Source organism: Ambystoma mexicanum, chromosome 1p (assembly GCF_040938575.1).
Source record: "Ambystoma mexicanum isolate Mex_15411 chromosome 1p, UKY_AmexF1_1, whole genome shotgun sequence".
NCBI lineage: Eukaryota > Metazoa > Chordata > Amphibia > Caudata > Ambystomatidae > Ambystoma > Ambystoma mexicanum.
The window spans coordinates 982880539-982903860 of NC_090921.1; the positions used below are offsets into that span (position 1 = coordinate 982880539).

At 46.8% G+C, this 23322-nt stretch overlaps 1 protein-coding gene across 6 annotated transcripts in view; it reads right to left on the reverse strand.

Annotated features, from left to right (window-relative positions):
- CNGB1 (cyclic nucleotide gated channel subunit beta 1) overlaps positions 1-23322 on the reverse strand; it is a 1007057-nt gene that overhangs the window by 84731 nt on the left and 899004 nt on the right. For all 6 annotated transcript variants that reach the window (XM_069654372.1, XM_069654395.1, XM_069654388.1 and 3 more), the window contains one exon: positions 5627-5724. In XM_069654372.1, coding sequence (XP_069510473.1) covers positions 5627-5724 — 98 coding nt within the window. The remainder of the gene's footprint in view (positions 1-5626; positions 5725-23322) is intronic.

Here is a 23322-nt window from a genome sequence, read left to right on the forward strand (position 1 = left end):
CAATAATAGTGTGGGGAGAAGCACCAGAAACAGGCCGGCCCATTTGGATTCTATAAGCTCTCTCAATAGAGAAAAAGTTGGGAAATGTCTTCGGGGCAAAGAGATCCATCAGCCATCGCGCGAGGAAGAGCTCTATGTTGGGCCCCTCCTCTCTTTCCGGCACTCCAAGGATGCACAGGTTGTTTCACCGTGACCTCCCCTTGCTGTCTTCGGCCCTGCTCTCCAGTTGTGCGAGTTTGTGAGAGACCGCCTCCAGCTACTTCTCCGTGGGCTTGAGCGCGTCCTTGGAGTCTGAGATGTGCTGTTCTGCTTCTCCCAACTTTGATGCAAGCTTCCTATGATCTTGCCAGAGGAGGGATACCTCTGTAGATAAGCTATACATTTTCTCTTCGATGTAGGATCTGGACTCCCCTATGGCGCTCGTGATGTCCGTAATGGAGATCTAGGCTGCCTGTGTCTCTCCTCCGGCATCAGGCATTGTGGGGTTGGGGGGCCCCGTGGGCAGCTGGCCACTCACTGTGTATTGATCGATTTGATGTTGAAGCTCCTGCTTCCTTGCTTTGTCCTTCACCATGACATCTACCTGTCTGGCCCCAATCGCTGTCCACTATCTGCCACCTCTTCCGAGCTCCAATACCTGGTGCACACACCCCCTTGAATGCACTACTTGGGGGGCCATTTATTGCAGCCATGAGTTAAACCTGGATGCGTCTTGTGAAGCTCCTCCCTCACCAATTGTTCCCCAGAGGACTCTTCTCACCTTGTGGTCCTCAGCGGCCACAGATGTGTGCAGCGGTAGCTCAGTTTCTCTGCACCCCCTTACCCAGAATGCAGAGTTTCCTGCATGCAGTGTTCATGGGTAGAAACCACAGCAGTCACAATGCCTTATGATTCTAATGTCTCTGAACATCTATTCAGCTCTACAGTCTGTATCTCCCCACATGGGTCCACCCCGCAGTGCCTCGACCCCGGGTGTCTCCAATCAGACCAGATCCAGCAGCCCCAGGTGGTGTAGGGTGATCTGTGTACCGACACAGATGTAGTAGATCCCGGCAGCGGGGGCTTCTTCCTAGCCTGAGGCCCCCCACCTCTCTTTTGCTGTTTATGCTGTCTGGTATGTTTCCTGGGTTCAGAGTTGCGTGTCTGGGATTTTGGCTTCTCTCCACCCCTCTCTCAATACGGGTCTTGCACCTGGTGGCAAGAAGCAGAGGGGTTGTGAGCAAGTCCGGCGGGGGGATCCTCAGGCTGCCTTGCTTGTGCTGTGGAGTGCTCGCTGCCTGTCTCCCCCTGGGTCTCCCTCCACCGGTGCCTGTGGGTCCTCCGGCGCACTTAGAGCGCTCCCTATTGCTTAAAGGAGACCCACCTCCTAATCTGGCAGCATGGCCCTAGTGCTGCAATACTGTTAGCCGCAGGTATTGATTTTCAATGCGAAAGGCTGCAGCCCGCCCTTGGTACCCCCTGCCTGCTCACTCCAGCCGTGGGGAGAAGGGTGCCAGGGCAGCAGGCTCCACTTCCCGCCATGTCCCAGGCCAGTGTTTTGGTCTCACGGATCCAGGAGGGGGCCTCCGCTGCCAAACATCCACTGTCAATGACGCTGGACCATTGTATGCGGTCCTAGTCCCCCAGCCTTCTCACAGCAGCTTGGATCCTTTGTTCTGCCCCCGCTGATGATCTCTCCCTTCCGCCTCACTCTCCACACAGCGTACCCGGCGGGGTGAGCAGCTGCCACCTGAGGGGTGTGTTGCTGCTGCTTGGCGGCACTGCCGTTAACTTCTCCTATCCGTCAGAGGGAAGCGGCCATCTTGTATGCCCTTTTATTTTCACGCCTCCTCTACGAGGTGTTGCTGAGAAATGGGTTTGGGAGACCGCTTTCTCATGTGATGTTCATTCCGGTGACTCCCCCAGTGTTCCGCTGACTGGGGGTCCGTCGGTGCTGTTCTCCGAGCTCCGAATACAGGATTATTTTGCAGGATTAATGCAGGCAGCCGCAGGAGCTCCCAAGGGTCATGTCCACATCCGTTGCCTGATGGCCATGCCCCCAATTGGTTTCTTAATAGCCACTTTTGCTGCTTTTTAATATTTCGGTTTTCAAAATTTACTTTATCGCCTCTTTCACTCATACACGAGTGAACCTGTCTGCCTGCATCACGCGAGCGGCATCGGAGCATCCCAGAGTCACTCTCGCACTATGAACTCACTGGTTGGGTTGCACGAATCCAATCCTCTCCCCGGTTGCAGGCACTCTGCTGCTGTAGCTCCCAGCAACTTAGCGAACACCTTTTCCTGTTCTGCCTTCACCCACGCCACTTGTTGCTGGAGCCTTCCTGGCTCCTGAGAGCTGCAGATGCAAGTTAGCCACCGAAGACCGCCCTAGAGGGAAAACGTTTATTGCTGCTTTTGATTCTGTTGTAAGTCTCTGCAAAACGAGCCTTTACCGGGACAGCGGTCCCTCGACACACTTCCCGCTGCACGACCTCTGCACCTGGCACCTCTGGAGACACAGACCCTCTCCGGACCAGCCACAGTCTTTGGCTTCACAACGGTCTCAGCGTCTTCCTTCTCCAGTCCCGACCTCGGCAGCATACACGGTCTGCACGACCTCTTGCGCTCACTGCTTTCCTCCTGCTTTCTCCTTCCAGCTCATAGCCTGCACCTGAGGGTGGCTTTTACGTCTCACAGACTCCTTCAGGTGGGGGTCATTTACATTAATTAACTGACCACTCTTGCATTGTTCCTCTTCAGCCCTCTTCCTTGTCCCAGTAATAAGGGAATTATTAGTAACAAATTGAGTTTTTCTGTCACTCATAACATTCTCTAAAGAAGTGTCATAACGTTTAGTCATGGGGCTTGATTGATAGGAGGGATAACGTTCTTTAGAATTCAGACTAGTATTTTTCTTATACTTCCTTTCACTATACTTTTGGGAGTTATAGGAGACTTTACACGTGTGAGTTCCTGATTTGAAAAGGGCTTTAATTTCTCTCTATGCCAAAGGGTTTTGCACTATTTTTACCCACAGCAGCATGTTTAACTTGTGGAATATACAAATCATTATCACAACAAGCTATTATGTATTTTGACATTTGTCGTACGTCCAACCTAGAGGAAGATAAATACTGTGGGCCTCATTACGACCCTGGCGCTAATGGGTTAACGGCACCGTAAAAAGCTGTGGCGCCGTTAACCCATTAGTGCCTGATTACGAGGTCCCTTTGAGGGACCCAACCTTAACGGCTGGTCTACACCAGCCGTTAAAGTAGGGACACGCAAAGGGACCTTGGTGCTAAGTACGGTACCGCAATTTGCGGTACCGTACTTAGCGCCTTCCCCATTCCCATTGAGCCCTATGGGGCAAAAATGGGAATGGGAAAGGGCCAGGGAGGAAGGGGGAATTACCGCCCCGCCAACCTTGTAATGGGGTGCTAATTCCCTTACCGCCCCGCCAACCTTGTAATGGGGTGGTAATTCCCCTTTTCTCCATGGCAGAGTCGGTAAGTTACCGCCATGGACCATGGTGCAATTAGCACCATGGTTTTCCGCCTGGGTCGTAATGAGGCCCTGTGTCTCAGCCCATGGATTCCTCTCCCTCCCCTGGGTCTTTTCTCCTACCAGGTGATGCTCCCACAGAACACCACCCCAAGGTCAGGATCAGGAAGCATCTGCATTTCCCTGCTCACCTGGGAGGAGACTATAGGCAGCGGTTTAGTGAGGGATCCATAGTATCACTGATATCTGGCCAGATGATGAGAGTCATGGATTGGTTCATTAGCTGTGCATTTATTGTTAATATGCCTCTCACCTCCATTACTAACCTCTCGCTCTGTCCTCTCAGAAATAAGAAATAGACAATAGAGAAGAGTATGACATGTTAGTTGGATCCAATTATTTTGTTGTATGTATTTTATTATGATGTTTGTGTTTTTAAATGTGTATATTGATTAAAATATGTATTTTCTCACCAAACCCTGTACTACTGTTTAAATAGTGTAAGACAGATCTCTATGTTCTGACTTGTGGATTTCCACGGCTTATGTGTGTGAAAGGAGGGTAGCTGCCTGTGGAAATTGTTTTTTTGGTTGGTTCTTTTGGTGACATTTTTGAGTTTTTTTTACAAATGATTTTACTATTACACCCTTTATTAAGCACATGTATCTAACTCTACCCTCCAGCTTTCCTCTAAATACACTCGAATATTGCCCATCTCCATCAAACAGCTTGCTCCAGCTTCTTCTCCAATGCCCCACACTTCCAGATTTAACTGATTACTTTTTATAGGGTTGTCTCCCCTCCCCCTGGGTGGTACTTGGAATCCCAAGTTGCAGCTGTGTCGTCTGGGCTGACCTAGCTTGTCATTTGGTTATGTTCCTGAGATCATGTAGGTTGAGAGTGGTAGGGTCCAAGCTTACTTTGCAGCCATTTTGGATTGCATACTGGCTTTGAAATTCTGGCCGTTGTTTCCTCCTCCGCCCCAGAGGTTTTCTGGCAAACAGTGCACTGCATCACGTCCTTCTGTTGCCCTAACCTGTGATCCTGTGTTTAGGAAATCCTTTGGTAAACACAGGGTTAGCAACCTTTGTATTTCCTGGGATGCCCAGGTGAGCTGTTGAGTATTGTTGGTTTGTTTGTTCTCTTCTGTGATGAACATGGACAAGACCTCTTACCTGTGCTTTGCTTCTCAAGCTTGTTGCAGGTGCTCTACGAGCTGTGTGAGCCTCATGAATTGGAATGAAGTGTCAGTTGGCAGCTATGCCAAGAGGAACAATGGTCCACAAAGGTTTATGGGGAACTCTGGAGAATCAATCTTCATTTCTAGAAAGAGAGGGGCTTGAATTTCTATGCAGGTTGAGTCTGGCTGGTGGGTGGAATCAACTCACCAAAACTATTACAGCAGTCCACAAGGGTCCTCGGGTTTGCACCACCATAAGGAGCAGATCTCCGTGTTCAGCCTCAAGTGTGATGGCTTTGAAATCCTTCTTTGCAAGGAGTTCAATGAAAGACATTCTGCGGTCATCTGATTGGTCAATTTATCTGAGTTTAAAAATGGGTTTTATGCAAATTCAACATGTTTTATTGCATGCACTTGAACATATACATAATACACGTCGCTGGTCTTGATATAAACTGGTGATTTTCCGAGCATTCTGACTGCGAAATGCATATTTTATTAAAGACATTCAGGTGTGCACTATCCATCTGTTCTTAAGGACCAACCTAACTCTAGATGTAATTATGTGATTTAATAAAAGACAAAATTCATTGTGAGCCTAAGTAACAGAGTATAAGTGTGTTATGCAGGTTTCATTGGGGGGAAGATGGGTAAAAGCAGTACACATTCCACCAAATGCAATTAGAGTTAACACCACTAGTAACTGTGGAACTTTCACCTGATTTTGAGTTGTGGTTAGTCCCCACTCTGAAGTTCCAAAGGACTTCATTGCTGGATGGAGGTAGTAATATCTCCATGCCTGTGCTGGTGGTATTACCTCCTTATGGGTTTGAAACTCAAAACTAAGAGGGTTTCTTTCACTAACATCTAAACTCCTAAGTGTAAATATACCACTAATATTAATGAAAAGTGTTGCACCCGTACTATGCTATGCATGGAATAGGATCTGCGCGTGCATACCTGAAACAGTGCCACCTTGCTGACAATGTTGTAGTTGACGTCAACAGCGATATCCAGCCTCATCTTGTCAGGGAGCTGCACCATCAATTCGGACTCGTCTATGAAAAGGTGAAAGTGCAACATCAGATAACTACTATGGTCAGCACTGCACACACACACACACACCCACACATACACAGGGCTGCAACTATCCCTGCCTCGGATGAAGCATCTAACCATAACCAGCGCCAGGCTCCTAAAAGAGGCAGGATAACAATCTACGTGTACATCTGATCTGCTTGCGCACTCTATGGACAATCAAATAATAGAAGTCTCTTGCATGGCCGGGGTGTCCCAGGTGTGTAAGTGGGGAGTCTGGAGTCTGTGGGAATCCTGGTGCAAATGCTCCAGCACACGTACAAGCGGAAAGTGTACTTGTCTGGCCCAGTGTAGCTAGTGGCACTGTGGCACATGGCCACCATTCCCTGGGTGTAAACCCTTGCAGGCTCGGGTAGGTAACAGAAAGAAAAGTTACTCACCATTGTGACACTGGTACTCTTAATCCATATTCCAGAGTATGAAAGAAAGGGGATCGGGCGTAAGAGGACTAAATACATTGGTATAAAACGCGTTGAACGGGACACCACATGGTGAGTGTTCGCATCCTCTCTCTTTGCTGGCATGCAGAGTTTACTTAAGGCCCTTTGTAAAAAAAAGTTAGAATCAGCACTTCAACTGCTACTCTCCACTTAGTATGAGGAGTGAAAGAGAGCACTCCCGTAGTAGCCTTTGTCATGTTTCTATGGGGCATTGCTAAAGTACACAAGAGCGTCTTGCAACCTTGTTTGCTCAGTCTGAAGACCATGTAGGATCCGGTTGGCTTATGTATTTAGTAGCTTCACTGTTTCATGATGAACCAGTCCCTCAAATGCATGAATGAGACCTGCAGAGCGATGGACTACTCGAGTTGCTCTACTTTCTGTAGCAGAGAAAATGTCCAAATGAATAGTACAAGTAACATTGAGGTTTTTTCTTTATCTACTGAAGTACTACGACATGATCTGAATCCGAGATTTAGCAACAGTGTGAATGGTGTGACATCTTGACGTTGGCACTCTGAATGGGAAACATCTTCGAGATATGCTTATCACAAGTTCCGGCACTGGTGTGTTCAATGTGAAGTGTAGTTCCACAACACAAGCTGTGAATTCTCTCGCTGTTTTTAAGGGTGTGATGAGTCAGGGGTGGACTGGGAAGAAAAAGAGGCCCTGGAAATAATTTTCAAAGGGGACCCATGCTATACATTTTCAGCAATCCCAAACCTTTTCCTATGGGAAAATGTGAAAATAACACACAACAGAGGCCCAGGGTGCAGAGGCCCACCGGGAAATCTCCAGATTTCCCTATGTGCCAGTCCACCCCTGGTGTGAGTCTTAGCACTAACAGCATTGGTACTCTGCAGTGGTAGAAGTGTACCGAAAAAAGTAGTGGGACTGTGGGTATCGGCAGGGGAGAGGGTAGGCAGAAGCATAGTGTAACATGTGACAAGGTGTTGCGGCCGGGGCATTGCAATAGTCTAAGTGACTAGTAACTAAGGTTCCTATTACAACTTTACACTAGCACAAGGGCATGAATGGACAAATCCTCTGCACAGAATGGTGAATATGGTCATAAAAAGTAGTGGAATGGTAAACAGAATTAAAAAAAAGATTTGGAACATGGCTCCCGACTGTTCCCGCCCACTCTGATCACTGGTGCTCTTAGTAGAAATCATAGAAATTAGTGAGTGCAAGTCAAGATGCTGAATTTGGGATTGTGACCTATGCCAGCAGATCTCAAGCCCTCCTCTCCCTCTGCGTTCCCTCTCCTCCCTGTGTTATCTCTCACTTTTGCTCCCTCGCCATACTTATTCCACACCACTGGAACTGCCCCCACCCTGACATCAAGCCCATGCCCACGCCTCAGGCTTCCAGACTTCCCTGAGGGAGCACCTACCATACCTGCAAGGGCACGCACCACCAAGTACTCTTTTGCTGCCCCATCATTGTAGGGAACAGGGTTATGCTGATTAGTCCTTTATTGCTGGGATTGCCAAGCAGGATGGCCAGGAAAAGTGCTGGAAAATCTATAAAGAAGAGGCTCACACTTTATTTGTTTTAATGCAGTTGAATTTAGGAATGACTTTGAGGGATCACAGCCTGAAGACAGACATATACAGATGGCTGAGATGCCATTTTAGTGTGTACAAATTGCTCTTTTATTTTGATAGGCGATACATTTATTGTCAATTCGTATAGGTGTTATAATGACCTGTTTTCTGTAAACGGATCACTTTTTTTTCCCACTTTAGTTACTTACAAACTTTTTGCAACACAAAATGTACTCCCCCAGCACAACACCTCCTTAAAATCTAAATTGTCTCTAATACAGCAAGTCAGTCTTCATTGACTAGGTGCTCTTATCTTCCAATTTTCTTAGGGCGGATCACAATAAAGAAATTGAACTGAGCTTCATTGATAGGAGCACCAAAGCAGTCTTTTGATAAAATCCCCCAAAACGCTCCTCCCCGTGCTGCCCTTTTCTCAGTACAAAGATGTAAGTGCAAACAATAAGCTGGGAGTATTAAAGGGCACTTGCACCGCGCGCTATCACCATGGGAATGACGGAAATACTCCCACTGTTTATCATGTATTATGTCTGCCTGTAATCCTGACCCGCTCCCACAGGCCACAATCCGTGGCAAAAATGTAAAAACGCTTATCCGCGGGGGCAGAAAAAAAGCATGCTACAAACACCGGCGATAAGTCACATATTATATTCATAAAGTAAACATCACTGGGATTTGACATTAAAGATGGGGTTGGGCGGGTAGGAGAGTTTGGTAGTCCTACCAGGCAATGACAGAGTGAGTGCTTGCTCTGCAGCAAGCTTTTAAAGCACCCCCAGTCCCGGAGAACTCACAAAACTCACATGAGGATACATGAGGTCACAGTCACTTCCAGTGCTGTTTAGTGTCACACAAAAGCAGGCGTGAATTGGCCTATAGGACAATAAGCCAACGGCCGAACCAAAAACGCAAAATGCTATCGTGGCCCAGTTTTTGGGTCAAAATGGGCCAGTTTTTGGCCCAATGTGGACCAGTTTGATGAGTTACTTCATTATGCGGTTAGTAGTTCTGACCATTGTTGCTGAATAAACATTCTTTAAATTGCACACTTTGCATCACATTCTATCCACACAAAAAACCTTGGGTACAGTCTGTCACAAAAAGAATGAATTGCATTTTGCAACTGTGGGCCACTTTTTCATTGGTGCCAGAGACAATGTTATGCCCTAGCCCGACCGTGCCCAAAAGTACAGAATATGCCAGCCCAGAAGTGGAAGTAATGCAGAAGAAAAAGGGGCAAGTGAAGTGTGGAACCATTAGTCACCTGTTGCCAGTCTACCTAATAACACCCCCACCCTTCTCATGTTGGATGGGTGTAATGATGTGGAGTCAGTGGCGTATTTAGGCATTCTGCTGCCCTAGACCCAAATAAGTGCATGCAGCCCCCCCAAACTTTACTCCACCTCTGCCAGATTCTCCCCTTTCACCAGATTATGGACCCTTCAACAAACTCTGTGTTGTCCAAACGACACCTCTTCACCCCCATTTTGGCTCCAAAACATTATTGCTTCCTCAATATTCATTCAAGCCTGTCATGTTCTGTCTAATGTTAGCTGAAAGAGTGTTTTCAGATCTCTGCTGCCCACGATTTGGAGAAGGCAGTGTGTTCTGCAGTTCAGCGCACTAGAGGTACTTGTTACAGCCAATTGTCTACTTTCAATTAGGTCAGAAAATCTTTTAGAGGGGGTGATCAGAAAATAAGCTGACTGCCAACGGGACACACGTGAGGGAGGGTTGGAACAAGGAATTTTGGTTTCAATGCTAATATCTGGTTTCTCTCACACATTTACTGCTGTCACTCTGATAAGCACCTAGACTGGTCTGTAATAGTAAGGCAACATAACTACATTTCTACATCCGGTCTACTCAAATGCTAAAGTTTTCATATGAAATATATATATACAAGTGGTACAGGCACATCTTATAAATATGTTGAATACAAAGAACTCAAATCCTTCTCATGGCTACAGCTCTGGTGTTAGCAGGTGGAAAAATGGAAATAAGGCAAGTTACCTGCTGAAGCTGATGTACCTCTAATCCCGGTTCTTTTCTTTCATCGACAGTCATTTTTTATGGGAGGTTTTCCCCACCCACCCCCCCAAATTTCGATTACCTTTTTTGTAATTCTGTATTCGTAAAAAAGGCAGTCGTAAAAATGACTGTCGATGAAACGACGGTATAGCCCAAACCCTTGGGCTGGAACACCATTACAATATGGAAAAAGCACAAGTGAAGTTTGTAAACTCTGCCAGGGCATAACCACCTCAGTATAATAAAGAGAGTGGAGAAGATTTTTGAATCTTTGACTGTGCATTCTCCTGGTAGAGTAATGGATAAGGGCGACCCTTGAACATTGATGTTTGGGAAGCAACAGCATTCCTGATAGCTGCACAATGCAGGCCCCTTTTATAACAAATGAAGCGGTACATACTGTTTACATCATTGCTGTTTGTGCCATTGTCCAAAATACCCAACACTCCAAATTGAGCGATGGGTCGTGTGTTCCAGCACAATATTACATTTCTGGGTGTAGTTTAGGCTATGAGTCTTGCCAGCTTGCGTTTAAGGTAATTTAAAATGTTTGTTAACTCTGTAGAGTTGTCCTGCTGTTGTTTGAAGTACTGTTTCACAGTAAAAGCCCTACCTTGTATCTAAAATATAATTAATGTAAAGATTACTTATAAACATCAGTTATGCATTGTGTGACATACTTTGAGGTTTCTTCCTCTGGTAGTACTGAGCGTGCAGCAGAATGTCATCAGAGGCACATAAGAAACCCAGCAGGGATGCCATTTGCTTGATTATCACTGAGCAGCTTCTGTAAAGATGGCTGAATGGATACCTTTACGGGACACCCTCTTTACAGCTGTGAAACAGTTTTTGTTCTCGCAGTTCGATGTCTTTGGCTGTCCTTTCACAGGTTTCTTACTGCCCTTGAGCATTTAGATTTACTCTTGGCCATTTTAACTTCTCTATGATCTATTTCACGCTTGCACCTTTTGGGCAACCACAGACCTCTGAAATGTGGGGCCGGGGAGGGAAATTAGTGCTTTGTCTGAACATCATTTTAATGCCACCTGTGGGAACTCTGTGCTTGACTTAAGCATAGGCATGAGTTTAATATTGCAAAATGATGCATCATTTTTAACCTTCACTTTTCGAAGGGAAAACCCTCCTGTTTGCAACCAGTTTAAAAAAAAGCATGTTGTGTATTTGAATATAAAAGTGATTGCGTAACACAGTATGTGTGTATTGATTAGAACAAACTCCAAATATAATGTGAAGTGGTACCAATAAAACCAATGAGGTTTTGGCTGTTTTGCATATTAAAGAGCATTTTGGGAAGATAGGAATGACCAAAGCGCTTTATATCTGTCATATGTCTGTGAGATTTGTAAGACTGAATTACTACATAGCTAATGCACGTTGGGTTTGGTACGCACTACACATTTTTTTTGTTTCGTTCTTTTTTTTTGTTACTGTTCTGCAACGAAAGTCACACTAACAATAGCGCTTTTGTAAATATCAAGCATATATGTTTGGCCAGGAAATCCTTTAGCTGTCAGAGTGGAATGATTGATTATGGCTCAAAAATACTTGCCCTGTGTTGTAGATCAGCCATACTGTGAGAAACAAAATTGGTTATATATTTATAAAATTATAACCAGGAAATTGAAATTCCTTTGACAATCTGCGGCCCTAGGCCTGGGTCTATGCGGCCTTGTTGTAAATACTTCTCTGTTTGGGATGGCCTGCGTCACAGGATATCCATGCTAGTGAAAAATAAAGACCAGACATGTCTTTCTGGTGCGTAGGGTCAATTCCAATTTAGTATGGTGAACCCAGCATTTCTTGTGTGTACATGCTACTTCCTTGGGCCTACAGAAACTGGCAATGGGAGGTGAACACAGTGCAACACTCCACACTCCACACTTAAACCCTCCAGTAGCTAATACCAAGTGCCAGCGCACTCTGAAGCGGTGCTCCGGTGACAGAGCCGAATCACAGAGTGTTGGACATTGACCAGTGGCCCCTGGAGGTGCTTGTGCGGCCCACCTGGTACCATCAACCTTCCAACAGTAATTTCCCTGACAACAAGCCAACAAGTGGCTGCAATGGTACTTGGTAAGAGCCATTTATCCTAGGGTGGCTGTTCCCTCACTAACGCAGGTCTCCCTTAACCCCAGGCTTGTCACTAGTGATCGGTAACAATTTTATCGAAAGCGTTATCTAACTGAATGTGATGTCTTAAAAGCAAACACCTTACATATCTAAACCTCCCTCTGGGAACAGTCTAGGGGGTCCCTGCTCTAATTTCCTCATTGCAATGTAACGTAAGGGGTTGGGCCTTCCAGATACTCAGACCTCACTTGGTCTTATCCTGCTCTGATGTTCTTTTCCAAATGTTTCTTGGTCTCTCTCCCTTTCCTACTCCTACTCTCCACCCTCCTACTCCACCCACTGTCTCTCCACTCTCCCTGACACTTCCTGCTCTATACCGCCAATCCTCCTCTCAATCCTACCAATCTCCACCCTCCAATCTTACCCTTCCCCACATCCACACTACTACTCTCCCCCCACACTACAACTATTCCCCTCTCCACAGTACTCTCCACACAGCGTCTCTCACAGTCCCCACCTTTCACACTTCCAGTCACCTTACCATTCACTCCCTACTCTATTAGTCTCACTCTCACCTTTTTCACCCACATTCAGAACCAAATACCGCTCTCTCGCACAAACCAACACCTCATCTTGCACACTACTTCAGAAATTCTCCTCCACGCTCTGTTCTCCATGCTCCTTCCTCCGGCCGGCTCTCTTAGTCCTCCTTCTTCTCCTTTGACCTCACCCGAATAACCCACACCTTCCTGTTTCCTTTCCCTCCTTTTAACCTCCCTCATCCGCCTCCATTGACCCTCTTCCTCTGCTGGTTCACCCAGGCCAACAGCTGACTGCCCTTTCCCCAGGGGAGAGGTTACAGATAAATAAAAACATAAAAGGGTTCTTAAGCCCGCCCCACCCCTTTCTTTTATGCAGGTCTGCAGGCTCTAGGCAATGGTGGCCTGTTGCAGTAAGAATGAGTCTCAATGTCCTTGTTCATCTGAGGGGCTTTCACCGTGTGTCACCGTGTGTCACCGTGTGTCACCGTGTGTGAGATGCCTGATTGGCAGCAGGACTGCTCCACGGCTCTTTAGCAGGTAGATGCATTGTCCTTGTGGGTGAGCTTATTGCAAAGCTGGACGGAGGGCACCACAGTGGGTGAAATGTTTTTGGAATCTGGGTCACATGGGGAGCTTTGGACTGTCTGCTCGGTGCATGGGCTTTTCTGCAGTCTGGAGTGTTCTTGCTATCTCATTCCAGGCCAGGCTGATCACTCGCTCTTCCGCCGCCGGGTCTTCTGGGAACTGTAGATTACTGATACCACCCAGGGGTCAACGCTTCTATTTTATGCAGGAGGTGAGGTGCATGAAATCTTTAAAATGCTCCCAGCAGAAGGCATATCCTATAGAGTGGCCAAAGATGCCCTTGGTGCTTACTTCAGCCCTCTTGTGAACAAGAATTATGAAAGGTTCAGGTTAGGACAAGCCAGTCAGGCGGCATGGGGATCCCTTCACGTGGTTCATGCCCATGTGGCCATTAACCATGTTGTGTGTGCTGATAAATGAAGACGATGAGAGACAGGCATAGATTATCTAGAATTGTTTCTCTTCAAAGCTGGACAGACAGATTTTAAGGGAACCGGATATGCCACTGCAGAAATTGTCCGATTGTACGACCTAGCGACGCCATGTGCAACCCGCATGGAAGAAGCAGTAAAGGCCATACAGGTGGGTGATGCATATGTAATACCAACTCACCCAGCTACACTACAGCGAGGGAGAGAGGGTGCGTGTTCCAGACCCCAGGCACTGAACACTGCAAAAGTGACACGCACCAGATGTGACACGTGCGGAGGGCCGCTTTCCCACACGCAGGGTTGTCTCGCAGCAGGCCACACATGTGGGCAATGGGGAAATCAAATCATTTTGCTAATGTCTGCAGGGTGATGCTGCCGAGTATGAACCAGACGAGCATGGTACTTCTCAATAGACCCAGGTCAACCTGAGTAGCAACAATAACATAACCAGAGAAGAATAAGTAACAAATCCGGCAATCGGCCCAGAGGATGAGATCGAGGCTATGTTAATCATGTCTGCGATCTGCCAAAGTAAGAAAGTCAAGCGTTGTTAGCCCCGGTGTTCAGAAACAGGGTGTAAAGACTCGAGGGCGGTATCTGTACTTCTGTCCCTATATAGTAGGGTAAAGGCACAGAACAACCCCAGCAAGGATCTCCATTTTTTATCCGTGACGAGCAGCCAGGCTCAAGCTTTCAGGAGGTGATGCAAGCAGGTTTTTAAGTACAGTGTTTCCCCAAAGCCCCCACGAAGGAATGTCCACACTCTATGTTAGGTGATAACACAGCTTCTTTATAAGGTTTGCTGCTGTTACCAACAATATATACATATAAATAATAACACTTTGTAAATGGAATACTTATTCAGAGAATGGTAAATATATACACTCTAGGTGGCACAACACACTACTTACATTCAGTAACAACTGCACTAACTGCAGAGAGTTTTAAATGGCAGGTGAATTCTTAAATAAGGTGTAACCAGCATAGAATGGGAAAGAAAGGCAGGTTAGATATGAAGAGTGGCAGAATGATTTCTTTAGACTAGACAATTTATTCTGAGTGAGGGTACCCCCATCTGGGCAGCCTGTAATAGAAAGGTTAGGGAGTAACTTATGTTGTCTTTTACAGCCCCGTCCAATATTGTTCAATAATGTTGTGCTTTCTTTAAACGGTTTTACTACCCCAAAGTACCTGAGAGGCCGCAGGAGAACAGGATCCAAGACGAATCAGGGACCCCTGGATAACTCCTGAGGCTAGAAGATGCTCTGCCTCGTCAAAGTACCTTTGGTGCCTTGGCAGACAAAGTGGCAGAGTTTCTCAGCTTTACTCGATGATTCCACTCCAAGGAGCCACTGGAATGCTGAGTCCAAGAATAAAAAAGGAACCAAAGGCTTTCGGAATGGCAGCAGTTTGGCTCTTTGCAGTACTCTCCTTTGGTCGACGATTTCTCTGACTGTAGACGTCCTGGAAAGAGGAAGCTTGCTGTGGCTTCCATAAAGGTTTGGTGGATGAAGATCAGACCCTTGGGACACTTCGGTGACTTCTGGCGGTGACCAGTGCATAGTTCACTTTTGGTGTTGGGTTTTGTAATATCACGGTTTTCCAACTTTCGGTTCTTTGGTGCTGCAGCTGCAGCACAGACATCTGGATGGCTTCTAGCAACCTGGACTCGACCATTGGAGTGGACCTCAGACCCTCCCCAATTCTCGACCCTTAGGACAACTTCAATAGCTTCTGGTGGTGGGAAATCCACCGGCTGACCTTCCACGGCATCCCGCTACTCTGGGCTCTCTTCGACAGAAAAAAGTGATCAGTGGTGTTTGCAAGGATGTCCGTTCAAATGTTCTTAGGTAGTTTGAAACTTTCGCAGCTATGGATGTCCAGCAACACTATGCCAGGGTACCCCCTCTTCTGGGCAGTAGACAGCAACAGCGTCCAGCGGTCACCTGGGCAACACTGTTGCACTTCTCTGGCTCGAAATGTCCGGCACTTCTTTTCTGGACTGTGAAGACCCCTTCTCTGGATGGCAGACACACAGGACTGGCTTCCAGGATACTTCGATGAAGAGTAGCAGTTTTGTATGATGGGCCCTCGTAGCTCGGGGAGAGGTTTCCTTTTCAGGTCCTCTCTGGATCAGTGCTTGGGAGACACAAAAGCTTTCGGATAGTAAGAAATGCAGCAGCAGACTCCTCTTCCAGCTAGGCTTTCGAGGAGCAGCTTTTTCTTGCTAAGCTTTGACTTCAGCTACTGAACACATTGGTAAGTAAGAGGTCCCCAGATGTACACATATATCCTTCATTCACTCTGAATGAGCCAGGATCAGTCAGCCAATCACACAGTAGGGCCAATTCACTCCACCCAGACACCCATAACAAAGGAATGTGGATTAGGGCAAGTACGCAGCCTTTCAGCACACTGCCATGCATCCATGTCAGTTTCAGGCAGGGCTGTCTCATTCATTGTGTCACACACACAGAAACCAGACACCCACAACAGAGAATGTGAGTTCACTTCAGACTCCATTCACACAGGTCCCACCCCTAGGGTGTACCCACAACACGCAACACCTGGGAATTCTCCAGTCAGTCTGACAGGAGGCAGCCCCAGAGCCATATAAGGTATTTCCACCCAACAGCCAGTCAGGGGGAAATGGAACACGAGAGACATATATGGCGTTTCCACACCCAACAGCCATTCAGGAGAAAGGGACAGAGGCAGGACGTCCCAGGACTTTGGGAAACAAGGTAAAAGAAAATAGAAACCAAGAGGCCACAGGGGCCATCTTGCCTCCTAACATCAATCCATTGATTACTATGGCAGGGCCTAGGTGTCCCAAAAATGGAGGACACTCAGAGCCACTGCCAAGTCAGCATGTAGCTGCCACCAGCCCATACCCTGCTCTGTGGGCAACACACAGGTGGCCAATAACACACATAAGGGTTACAAGGTGGTACCCCCACCCATGGGTGCCAGACTGGTATCCCATGGATGATGTTCACCAAATGTTAAGAATGACGAGCTGCACTGCCAGAGGTCCAGGCGGGACCTCAGTGGTAGAAAACATCGAGAAAATACACACAGAGAAGTGGTAGGACACGGACAGGAGGCCCTGTCCCTCCATAAGGTATTTCCAGTATCACACGTGGCTAACTGCACAAAGGTGTGTGCTCATAGACACCGGGGCATCAGCGAATGTTATACCGACAGCCCAATTCAAGCTTCTTTACCCAGCACCAAGACTGGCAACACACAAGGTCAGTATTGTCACTTATAGGAGCACATCTTCGCCTCTGTTAGAAGGTAGCATCCACGTGTGTATAAACCACAAAGTACTGATTGTGCCAGCTAGATTCTACCTTATTCCAGAAGCCAAAGAGATGCTGTCAGGCTCTGACAAGGCAGAGGAGCGTGTATTGGTCCATTGTGCTCTAAGCATCTATCAAGAGGAACCTGAGGCACTCCTCCATTGTTACCAAGGCCTGTTCCACAGACTAGTGTGCTTAAAGAGATAGGAGGTCAGTCTGTCTGCACATAGATCCCACGGTTCAGCCTGTGGCACTACTTCACTGCAGAATCCCATTCCACATGAGGAAGAAGGAGGAGGCGGCAATTTGGAAACTAGAAGAAGCAGACACCATTGAGAGGATGCACGGCCCCACATCATGGGTTTCCCCAATTGTCATGGCTTAAAAGCCAAAACCGAAGTACACATCTGTGAGGGCATGAGGCTGCCAAGCAGAGCCATAGGATGTGAGACACACTCTACACCAACACTAGATGACATCCTAGCTGACCTGCAGGGTTCCAGGATATTCTCCACAATTAACCTACAAGCAGGATATCATCAGGTGCTCACAAATACCACATTCTTGTCTCACATGAGCCTCTTCAGATACAAGAGCCTCAGGTTGGGAGTCTCCTTGCCTGCAGAGGTATTTCAGCACACTATAAGAGGTGTGCTGGCAGGACTTTACATCATCATTAAAATTAAATGGCAATGTGTTTAAGTACTCTTCATCAAAAAGGGAGCACCTTCTGTGACTGTCTTCAGACGGCTCAAACAGCATGGGCTGATGCTTAATCAGAAGAAGTGCAAGTTCATGCAGCAAAGGGTGGAGTTCTTTGGATTCGTATTCCACGGTCAAGGTGTTTCAGTAGACCCTCTGAAAGTCCAAGACATCAAAACAGCTGCATCGCCCTCATCGCTATTCGCAATGAAAAGCTTACTCTGCATTGGTGCAATATTATGGCTGCTTCATTCCAGATCTAGCACCACTGACGCTCTGAGGATCCTCACTAGAAAGGACAGTGCATGGACACAGTGCCCGAAAGAGCAGTCAGCCTTTGAGAGTACCAAAGGTGCCCTAGTTACAGGCAAGACAACAACCTTCTTGGTTCAAATGTGAAAATGTCAGCAGGAAAATGTAGGCATGTGAAAATGTTGTCAGCAAAAAGTAGTTTTAAAAAATTGAGTCATTCAATCCAAGCAATGCAAAGTGTGAAAATGTTGCCAGCAATAAGGTCGCCAAAAAGCTATTTTTAAGTACACAAACGTACAAGGCTGTAACCTTAAATAGGACCCAAACCTTGAACAAACCCTCCACAATCACCCTAACTCCAGTCCTAAACCTTCCACTAACTCGAATTACAACCCTTATTCTACACTGAACTCTTAGACAACACTAACCCTTCAGCACGTTAAAGCATTTTATTTGCATGCGACTTAATACTAAATAAATAGAAAAAGAACAGTGAACCTAACCCTTGCCCTAAAGTACACCCCTGGTTTAATACTAACATTAGCCTCACCCTAACTGCAACTCAACCACTTACCATAATGCTTACTTTACCCTAACCACTAGGTTTAACTTAACCGCTATCCTATGGAAACATCACCAGCCCTCTCAAACTTTCCTATTCCTTTCTTTAACACCCAAACCATTACTCTATTGGCCCAAGCCTTACAATAACCCCTACCCTAATACTCATCCTGACACTTAATCTACCCTAATGACTAACCAAACCACAACCTCTGTACTCCAAACTCTTTCCTTACCCCAACTCCTATCCTAACCCTAAACCAGGCAATCACAAAAAAATGGAAATATATATATATATTTTTCTTCCAAAAAGCCTTTATCCTTCTTAGGTTGATACATGAGTACCAAGACAGATTGGGTGATATTTTATGCATATTTGTTCTATAAGAAAGAGCTTAAGCGTAAGTGTTATACAATAACATATTATCATTTGGCCTTGGACGTCTGCTTGGATTCAGAGTAATTTAGTGTACTTAGGGACAATGCTATTTGATGCCACTTCCTGTTATGTCAAGTGGTGAAAAGTCGTGTTTTATCCCTTCCTGGGATGTCACTTTGGGGTGGGGTCAAATGACATCACTTCCGGTGATGTCCTCAGAGGTCAAGGTTCGTGAGGCGAGGGGTGGCCCACTCTTTTTGTGTGACCGGGCCAATTTCTTGTCCCAGTCCGACCCTGCTCCCCACGACCTATGAGCAGATGAGCAGAGGTGTTAACCCATTTAGATACTTGAACGTCAGTTGGTTGAGCATGACTGTAACCTAGCGCCTGTGCAGATAGGTCTCCATTGACTGGAGTGGGTTCCACAGAGTGTGATTATCTACTGCAGCCGATGCTGCCGACTGCTCAAGGAGCACCAGGAGTTTCAGCTGCTCCTCATCTATGGCTTCCATGGAGTGATCGCAGATATGTAGGCAGGTGGCGTGCGCTGCACGGTGGTTGCAGGCTGGAGTTCACGTTGCTCTAGTAGGGTTTCATTAATAAGAAGTGTTAGAGCTGAGCAGCTATTGCTTTTTCAGAGATGGCAATGTGGCCGAAGACCTTGGCACAGCACAGGAGCTGGCATGTGCTTCTTGAGGAGAGGGTTGACGGTGATCGTTTGAGGCACATCAGGCGCGATCTTGTGTTCAAGTTGTGCAGTGACCATGCTTGAGGCCAGGTGATCTCAGTGATCCTTGAGTACTTTTCTGGGAAGGAGGGTGATGTGATAAGGGCCTGTCTTAGAGGAGTTGAGGATGAGTAGCATGACCTGCAGCTTTACAGGTCTAGAATGAAAGGGCTGAGTGCCAGTTGTTGCTTTGTGAGGTATTCCATAGTTAGGGCATTCTACTGTGGCTAGAAGGGTTGTTATTTTCACTCTGTTATTGCGTGTGGGCTTCCTTGCTTGTATTTTGGCCAGGAAGGAATAAACTATCTTGTTTTCCAGTTTTTGAAATATATGTGGGATAGACCAGTTCACGTATGAACTGCAATGATTCTTCACGACTACCATGTGATCTCGGGAGGATAGCTCAGCGGCAACGTGCTCGCCTGGGAAGCAAGACGACACGGAGCAACACAGGTTGGATCCCCGGGTCCGCGCTTAGAAATCTCTGGGTATTAAGCGCGTTATAAATAACATATCATACCAAGAGCCTGACTCTAGCATCAAAGTGATTTTGGTAATCCAGGCACCTGGTGTCTTTTCCAATGCTAAATGACTTAGTCACACAACAAAGCTTTTTCAAGAACTATATTCTATCGTATTTATTCACTTAAAATCCACTGCAGCAGGCAGCTATAAACCGGCTCCAACGACTCACTATCCTGTCAAATGTTCTCAAATATTCATGTTTGAAGATATTTTTAAAGTACGCCTGAATCCCGTCCCCTTTCCTTCATACTCATGGGATATCAGCCGCAATGGGGGGTTGAACAAGACGTTTTTGTACATCAAAATAGGAATCCAAACTCCTGGAGCCAGGCCACATCCATGGGCTTGCTTGGCAGCCGACCTTCTTTGCCCTCCCTCTGCGTCCGATTGCCCTTGGCTCCATGCTGGTGGGACTGGAGCCTTGAGACAGCTGGTGGGGCCATGCACTTACACAAAATTTCCATGATTGCATCTCAGGTTTGTCAGCTATTCCCCACAGACATGAATCATACATCAGGGGTTTCTATCTGCAGGCTGGGTTTTTGCCAAGGCAAAGTAAGACCCTCAGCTCGGGAGGATAGCTCAGGGGCAACGTGCTTGCCTTGAAAGCAAAAAGACATCGAACAGACCCGGGAGGGACCCATGAGGCATTTGCGCATAACTTAATCTATCTTCAGGGGGAAACACTGAGGCCCGCCTTGCGTGTGTTAGCACCGGAACCCCACACGCTGGGAGCCTGCGAAGACCTTGAACTGGAGGTGATTTAAAGGTGTCCTTCTGCCGACCTACCTATCATGCAGGGACTAACGCCGGAGATTGAAATGAGGGTGCTTCTCCTATGACTGAGCTTCCTCACGAAGCTTCCAAGATTGCTGTTTCCAGGTTGTACAGTGAGTGCCCGCAAAGGTAGACACGGCGTGCGGGTCCATTGTCAAATAGGGAGTCTTTGCCCCTGCACCACTGTTGCACTTATGTGCCATAGATAGGTGGGCTCATAAGGAGTTTTCAGAGGTGCTCCTGCTTCACCCTCCAGGCTCAGGGCGCCTTCTTCAGGATATAGTGGTGAATTAATGTCTTTCATCTGACCCTAGGAGTGGTCCTTTGGGTGTAGTGTCAGACCTCACAGTTTGGGAATTGGGGACGAGGAGCCCTACCTACAGAGCCCATCCTCACACTATCAGAGGTAACCGGATCTGAACCAAAACCAGTCAGAAACAGGGGGTTTCAAGGGTAGTCGGGAGGAAAATAGCCTTGTTCCAGCTGCTATCAGTTTTCCAGCCCATTCCTTCCACGTTGTTGTTTTTGCAGGGTAGTGCCGGGGCCCCAGCCGTCATTCACACGTGCGCTCACACACTCGCACAATGAGCCACGCCGGAGACGTGTGACTTGCTTGGGTCCCCGGCGGCAACTGCCAGTGGACCGTCTTTATTATCAACTGCGCATGCGTGAGCCTCGATCCTGCCCGCACATGCGTACATTGGCGTATTCACTACGCAACACACGTTCTGCTACTCATAACTTTGGGTATACATGTCCAGTGCTGGGTGCATGTATGGAATAGGCAGACATCTCCAACAGCCTGGGGCATGGCAGTCAGCACACATTGGTGCTCCTCACCACTAGGGGGAAGTTGAATGCTTTACTAAAGACTTATGACCCTGAACGCCAAAACATTTTACGGATAAAATCAGACAGGTACACCCTTCTCTTGAGCCAAAAACAATGTCAGGGATGGCAAAAAGGGATCTCACAGACATTTGTGGTTTTGGGTGCTTCTTCAGGACAACCACATGCCCCTTCAGTAGCACAGGCTGATCCCCATGTTCATTCTCTTCCCCCACACGATCCTACAGCTTGACGCGCAGCCGTAGCGCAATTCTGCCTCGATGGGAGCAATCGAACAGCAAACACAGGTGTTAATGTGGTGGAGGATGATCTGCCCTCCTTAGCTAGCAAGTTCTTCTTCATGTAAACTTTATTTCAACAAACATGTGCCATAGAAATGACAATCGTAATATAACATAATAAACATTATGGCAGTTAAAACATAGTAAAAATAATTGTATTGAAAACATGTAGATACATGTAGAGCTTATATACATGCTACAGAATTCAAGTAAAACGTCCACTGTTCATTGAATCAAAATACAGATCCAGCAACACAATCTAGAGACAGTAACCTTCAAATGTCATAGAAGATCGACCCAACAAAGCCCTAACCCTGGATTGAGGGGAACAATAGACAGACAAGCCAGCACTAAACAAATGTGAGCTGTCGAAGGACAGGCAAAATTGTGCATTGCCTGATGGGCAAACACAAAGGACCAAACATCACAAAATGCACAATGTCCTCTTGATGGTAATCACAAAAAAGACAACTGGCTGAATCAGGAGGGCCTCTCCATTTTACAGTTTCAGCTCTTAAATTCAGTAGATTAAAGCGAGCCCTAGAAAGTACCCAGCGTTCAGACATTTGATCACCAAAGGAGAGATAAGGTTAAATAGAATCCAAAGAACTAATCATCGCCAACCTTCGATTAGCAGGAATTTGCAAAGCACTGGCTTCACAGGCTTCCTTACTGTGGGCACGAAGATTCTTTTAAAACTCTTTCTGCATGCAACACCTAGTAGACTGCTTGGAGAAATGAGTGACAGAACATTAGATTGTATCAAATAATTATTGATATGATTTAACCAGGGAATGTTGTTCCAACCCCCAGCACGCATAATGTCAGTGATCTTCCAAATCTCCAAAGCCCAATTCAGACTGTATCGAAAGAATCGGTGCAGGACTTGCTTATTTTCTCTTATTTGTAAAGAGGGCACTTTTTCATTGTCCCATAAAAATACACCATAATTGGTTGCCACCTTTGTTTGCGCCTCATAGACTTTCAAAATCATTCCCTGGGGCTGACCGGCGCACATAGCTTTAAAGTGGGAAATGGCACCCGGAGATTGACCCATGTGTAGCTCTCTTTCTTTCTATGGGCTATACCAGGGACCGATCAGGAGAACCTAGGTAATCCAACCCGAACACCCTAGATATAACCGTGCCATTACTCAGCATCGGGTGCATTTAAATGGGTTTCCAGCTACTCCCCTTCACCACTGGAAAAAAGGGAAATGGTTCTATCAGAACTCCTCAATGCGCCAACGACAAGCCCAAGCTGATTCTGTGCTTACAGTTTGCATTCATACGTTATGGAAGGATCTGGCGTACTTTGGCGGATAGCCCACAACAAACCAGTAGGCTCAGTTAATGGCAGGCCTCATCATGCCAGGGTGATTTGTAGCAGCATCCTGAAATGTGAACCCCTGTTACCCAGGTGGAGACAGCAGCACAAGGACTGTGTGTCAGACTTAATGTCCTTGGGCAGGCGTGGCTGCACGCGTCGCAGCTTTAGCCAGACACCTAGGAG